This window comes from Siniperca chuatsi, linkage group LG5, assembly GCF_020085105.1.
Source record: "Siniperca chuatsi isolate FFG_IHB_CAS linkage group LG5, ASM2008510v1, whole genome shotgun sequence".
NCBI lineage: Eukaryota > Metazoa > Chordata > Actinopteri > Centrarchiformes > Sinipercidae > Siniperca > Siniperca chuatsi.
In genome coordinates, this window is record NC_058046.1 from 1,891,175 (window position 1) to 1,897,784 (window position 6,610).

The 6,610-nt window shown below is 46.1% G+C and overlaps 1 protein-coding gene and 1 long non-coding RNA gene across 2 annotated transcripts in view; one reads left to right on the top strand and one right to left on the bottom strand.

Moving 5' to 3' along the window:
• Window positions 1-2,933, bottom strand: part of LOC122876808 — a 3,818-nt gene extending 885 nt beyond the window's left edge. Inside the window, exon 1 of the long non-coding RNA XR_006378135.1 lies at window positions 1-2,933. This exon is cut by the window's left edge and continues 308 nt beyond it. This is a non-coding gene — a long non-coding RNA (uncharacterized LOC122876808).
• A 2,508-nt stretch (window positions 2,934-5,441) lies between these two features.
• Window positions 5,442-6,610, top strand: ier3 (immediate early response 3). The gene has a single exon (XM_044197538.1). It carries the CDS (start codon window positions 5,533-5,535, stop codon window positions 6,115-6,117), a length of 585 nt encoding a protein of 194 aa, XP_044053473.1. The 5' UTR covers window positions 5,442-5,532; the 3' UTR covers window positions 6,118-6,610.

A 6,610-nucleotide genomic window follows, 5' to 3' on the forward strand; every position in this document is an offset into this window, starting at 1 on the left:
GTGTGTGTGATGTCATGCTGATGGCGTCCTCGTCCCGCAGCAGGTTCAGATGCTTCTGATTCTTTCTGCAGAAGCTCACAGTGAAACAAAAGGAACAGAAATATGTTACAGGTATTTTAAACACGAACACAAGTTTCACCTCAGTTCCATTTAATTTCACTTGAATCTCAAAAGCATCCCACTGCTTTGTTTCACGGGGGGCTGTGATTGGTTGGCAGACACTGCTGGGTTTGGTTACATCAATTTAGATTTATGGCAAACCAACAGCAGTACCGTTACTTATTACTCAGCGTGACCACTTTCTGAATAACGTACGCATGCTTGTGGTTATTATACATGTTATGGCAAAACAGGCCTGTTTCCTGCTGAAAGAGGTTGTGAGAGGAGGCAGAAATATGCACCTGTGTGAGGAAGAGGTCATGGTTTAGTTCAGACAGAAAGCTGGTGAGAGCTCAGATTCCTGCCTACGCCTTCAAACTCTATCTGGCAAGACACTGAACCTCAAATCGCTGCCGAGGGCCGGGCCTTCGGTGTGTGAGTGTGTGGCGGATTAGTTTCTTTGTACTGATGAGCAGCTGGTACCTGCCGTCAGTGTGTGAGTGTGATATGTAGTGTGTGAAGCGCTTTGAGTAGTCGGAAAGACTGGTACAGTCCATTTACCGTTTGCCGTGGGGTTGTTCGGATAACATTATATGATATATTCTGGTTACTTCCCTTAAATGTGGCCATTGTGCTTACATGCCTACTTTGCACTCAGCACCTCAGTTGAAGAACAACATACTTACAGTAGCTTCCGATGGAGGCTGCTGGTTTAGAGTACTAGCAACTTAAAGAACAGAAAAGAAATTCTATTTTAGCCCTGATTTCAGACACCTCATAGGGCCGATCAGCACCACCAATCCAATTCCTGGATCAACCGCTTCATCTTCCCTAACTGCCACTATGTGTGGAATCTGAAAACTTCTGTCCACCAGTAGTAGAACAAAAACCCCCACTGTGACAGTCAACAACGCACAGCCTCTTTCATTTTTCTTCACACAGAAACTCGTGGCTTCAGAATAATTTGAAATATAAAATAATCATGTAAAAATGTGCACGGTGGCTTTAAATATATTTATTGTGGTGAACTTTAAACAATACAATAACCTGCCTTAGTAAAGTGATAACACACATCCAGAGTTTGGTCAAACCTGCCCAGGTGTAACGCGAAACAACGCCTTTTCTCCGCGCTGCGCGGGCTGCTCGATCCCTGCAGGCTGAAATATTTTATCAATGAGGAAATACAAACCATGCAAGAGTTCATCAGAGGTAAATAAGAAGCTGCCGGCAGCAAAGAAAACCAGCTTGTGATTCATTTTATCACCCCATTTTTTGTTTTCCTTCCTCATTTGTCACTCTGTTCTTGTAAAACACCATTCAGCCACTCAGCAGCTGTTTTCTTCAGTAAGATAAAAGCATTGCGTCTGTCACGTAGCAGCTCTGTGATCCTGAGTGAAACTGCCAGACTGTACTCAGTGAGTGGGTGGACGATGGGATTCCCACTAAAGTCTTCTCAGCTAACCAGCTGACAATTTTGTGGAAAACACCAACAGGCCTTCCAGCCTCATGAGGCGTTCTGTGGATATTCATGCACCCCGGGGGGGTGAGTCCTGATTATTCTGGTGACCTCCTTCCCTCGTCTATAACGCGAGCGTCAGGCCAGAACTGCCACTCGGACACAAGTCACACGGATGTTTCCCATCGCAGTGCATGGAAAGGGTGTCAGTAAACTTTAGAGCAGAGGTTTTCAGACTGGGGGATTCTGTGTGGGGTGAAAGGGACAGGTGCATACAGGTGCATACAGGTGCTCTAAGCACAGCAGGAAGTTGGTTACTGTAGTCTGGCTGCTGATTTGACCGTTCACCAACACGCTCAGCAGTCAGTGGCTGACACACCACTCACAACTCAGTCCAATGTGCACACGCAGATGGGATGTGTGACATGTTTAGATTCAGTGTGACTTATGCTTCCTGATGATATCATTATCTTCGATGCCCATCGTGAATACGTTAAAATGATCTGTTTAGAAATCAGATACAGTCTGATGAAATCAGATCAGATCATTAGAATCCAGTATGGAAGCAATGCGGTGATGTTGTCTGTACAGCCGTGGGTACAGTGCAAACAGGATTTGATGGCTAAATCGGCATACTTTTACTGGTGGCCCTTTGGCATGACAATGTCCCGTGCACAAAGCCAGCTCCATAAAGAAATGGGTTTCCCAGTCCGGTGTGGAAGAACAAGCCTCTGAGATGAGCTGGAGTCATGCTCATTGAGACGCAATCAGTCGCACGCTTTCCCCGAGTCCGTCCGGAGCGGTATTCATGGTGTTGCACTCGGTCGTTCCCCCGTGTACTGAATATCGCATATGGAGAGAATCACAATAAATGCCGCCTTGTACCTTGTATGACAAGAATAGAATAGGAAAAGTAACAAGAACCGAGCATTATATAAAGTTCACAAACATAATGCCAAAGACGGCGCCGTTGGATCGGGTTTCTTTGGGATTATCTGCTGTAACCGAAGCATTCTGAGAAAAGGTGACCTAAAAACTGGTGCTGTAATCCTGCTGGAAAGAAATGTCGTAACACGATCTGGCAGTGGATAAAGAGAAACTCGACAGGCTGGTGCAGAGTCGGCGGAGGTTCCAGGGAACTACAGGAACTGATAAAGATGTTTTCACCTCTTACAGGTGTTTACTGAAACGAGTTTGTCATTGTTGACTGTTCATTCATTCATCTGAAAGGAGAAAACCCGCAGCCTCGGACGTGCAGCCGCAGCCAAACTGAAATGTGAACATTTTGTTTCGGAGTGATTCTGTAAAACTTTAAGGTTCAAAGAAGTTAAGTAGTGAAACACTCATATTTGCAACATTTTCTCTTCTTTAGAATCATTTTTTTTAAAAACAAATTCAGAAAATAAAAGAGATCATAAGAAAAACTGAAACAGGAAATCTTTCTGAATGAGCTGCAACAGCAGAACTGCAGCTGCTCCATTTAAAATCATTTTAAAAACAACAACATCAGATTAAAAATGAGACATAACAAATAGTGTCAGTATAAACAGCTCTGTGCCACACACACACACACACACACACACACAGATGAAAACATAGTGACTTCCTCTTTGAAGCTGGATTTTCATAACTGCAACATCCTGTGACTTCACCGTCCAGCGTGGCCTCACAGCTCCGGGGGACACAAAGCTAATGTTGGAAAAAAACAAAACTCCCGGGACATTTAGAGATATTTTTAGAATCCGGTCGCTTCGTCATCAAACGGACGCAGCTTTCGAGGTTCAGGATTGTAATAAACCATTCCACTGTAATGGTCTGTGGATCGTCTTGGATTATTTGAGTGTTTACTCTGATTCCTCCAGTGTTGTGTAGCAAACGTTTTCATCTGTGATTTATTTAGTTATAGACAGAGGGCTGAAGATTTGAGTGTGAAAGTTGTGCAAGTTGCTTTCTCGGCCATTCTTTTTCTTATTAATCTTATTAAACACCGCGTTTACATCGGCGACTGCTCCAGTAATCACAAACTGCAGCTCACAGCTTTTTCTGCACATTAAACTTTCACCAAAATGAAATTCTGTTGCCACGTCGGAAGCATCACTTAGAAAATCAGAACAGAAAAATACCTGAACTGTATTTGTCCGCGTAGTTTTATGTTCCAGCTTATTGTCACGGCTTTATGTTCTCTTCAGCTGAATGTCCGTTGATAGACAGCTCAGTGTTTGGGGTCAGCATCAGTGAAGTCAGTCGGGGTAAAGATACACTCCGCTCTCCAAATCCAAAGTTCCTCTCAGAGGACTCTGGAATTTGAAACTTGCCACAGTTCACAGGAGCGAGCCCTGTCTGACTGAACCTCGGCCATGTGCTTAAAAAATATGATGCTGCAAAGATGGCATTTCAAAGTGGGAACTTTTAATCTCTGTTTTCACTCTCTGGCATGAGATCTGTGTGTGTGTCCAGCGCTGGAGGAAGTATTCAGATCCTTTACTGCAGTAAAAGCACTAACACAAACACTGAAAATACTCTGTTACAAGTCCTGCAGTGAAAATGTTGCTGCAGTGAAAGTGTGAGAGTGTGATCAGGAAAAAGTCCTTAAAGCATTAAAGCAGTGCAGCGTCCCTGTGGCTGCTGTGCTGTTATATATTCTATCATCAGGTTATTATTCCTGGTGCATTAATGTAAAGCAGGATGTTGCTGCTGCAGCTGGTGGAGCTGGAGCTCATGTTGAACCGGTTTGTATCGGACTGCAGCTGATGATGCTTTTCATTCTGGATCCATCTGCCGATTCTTTTCTCCGTCGATCGATCGGTTTGGAAAACTGGTGAAAACGGTGAGAAACGCCGTCACGACGACCCAGAGCCCAAAGCGACGCCTTCACCGTGTCGTCGTGTCCGACCGACAGTCCGAAGCTCGACGTTATTAACAAACATCACAGTTATTACAGTCGTTCAGAGGAAAAGCAGCAGATCTGCACATCTGAGGAGCTGCAGCCAGGAAGGGATTTACAGGAGAAACGACTTCAAACATCAAAACAGCTGCAGATTCATTTCCTGTCAATCGACTAATCGATTAATCGTTTCAGCTGAACTTGTGTAAACTGTTGGGGAGTTTGATTTATAACAAAACATCAGATTTAATAAACTCTTCATGCGTTTTTGTGTAAAAATCTGAATCTGTAAAGTAGCTGAAGCCGTCAGATAAATGTGAAGTAAAAAGACTCAAGTAAAGTCCAGCTGAGTTACTTTCCACCGCGGTGTGTGTCAGTCCAGCTTCAGGAAGGAAGTTTCTACATGAAATACCCACATTACACAGTGTATTTCTTTATTTTCTCTATATTTTTGACATCATCTGCATGACACATCAACATCCGCCGGCAGGTCAGGAGGTTATTCACATGCATTGATTCATGCTCGGCCTGAAGCTGGGGAAGTTTCCAGCAGAGTAACTCTGCGTGTTCACAGTCAGCTGGAGCTCACAGCGCCTGAGCTGCCGGATATCATGGGAATATTATGTGAATGTGATATTCTTACACATGGTCAACATCAAACAAAAAGTTAGGATCGCATTTATAAATCTTTTCGTGATTTAATCATACATTTTCACAAAGTGCATTATATCACGCGTGTGTGTTTATGTCACTGAAGAGCATTTCCAGCAGGTTCCTTTATTTGATGTGTTTCCACACATTTCAGGCACTTCTTCCCCCGACCCCGGTGACTCAGCCCCCGCTGCAGCCTGCTCGCGCTGGATTCACAGCCGAGGCCTCAAACGTGGAAACATGCTCATTTAAATGTTATTTCCCACTTGAGCAATAACCTGAGGGCGTGGCCTGCGGTGTATGGGCGTCTCTAAAAAAACCCAACCTGGAGCAGAAAGATATAAAGCGCGAGCTGCGCGCGGTCTCAGCATATCTGGCTTTCCGAGAGCTCCGAGAGTGAAACAGAGAAACTCGAGCGAAAGCGACAGAAAACTCAAAGAAAATGTACTCACGATCAGACAGCGTCACCCTGACAGTGAAGCGGGAGAGCTTCGCCTTATCTAGGATGGCGACCCGCAGCACGGAGCCCGAGGTCTTCACCTTCGAGCGGATACCGGCTCAGGCCACCGCCGTGCCTTCCTTCGTGCCCATCCGGCCGAAGAAGCGCTGCACCCGGGTTATGTACCCCGCTAAAGTCCGCATGCACCTTCCACCACCCGAGAAGAGCCAGGCCAAGCGCTGGCTGGTCATCCTGTGCCTGGTGGTGTTGTGGCAGATCTACACCGAGGAGCCCTGCGCTGAGACGCCGCTGGGCGGCTCAGACAGCCCGGTGGGCGACTACCAGGGTTTCCCCTTCCAGTCTGCGGAGGAGCAGGCGCTCACTGAGCTCAGCGCCAGCTCCGAGCTCCTGTCGGCCGCCCCGAGCAGATGCGAGGACGGCAGCTCATCCAATGAACAGATCATCCCGAGCATCACCTGCCCCAAGCCCAGCGAGGAGCCACAGCCCGGCCGGTCGTTCGAGCAGAGCGCCGGCAAGAGCTACATGGTGGCTCTGCTGGTCTACCACAGACTGGGCAGCGAAAACTGAGAGTCCCGGGGCTGGTTTAACTGGAAACCGCCCGAGCTGGGGCTTCTGGAATCGAAAATGAACTGAGCTGGAGTTGATCCTGAGTAGCTTCTGGAGATCAGCGGTGCGCCCTGCGCGGCGCAGCCGGGGAGGAAGCTCCATGTGCCGGCATGTCCCTACCAGCGGTCCCCCCCTGAGAGCGGAGGACACACAGTCTGGAATGGGAAAGAAAGAAAGAAAGAAAGAAAGAAAGAAAGAAAGAACACTTACAAAAAGCTGAAACTTGAACTAAAGAAAACTTGAACTCTGTGTTATTCACACATCTAACTGCACTAACAGGCCTGCGGGCAAACTGGATGTTTTACAAGATGAATTATGTCATGGAAAACTGTCACTCCTGTAGGCCACCAAGCTGAAACTGACACTGTCTGTTGTGCAAATGTCTTATTTAGTTATTTATTATATTATTTGCTATTTATGGATTAATAATTTAAATAAAAAATGTCTAAAAGAA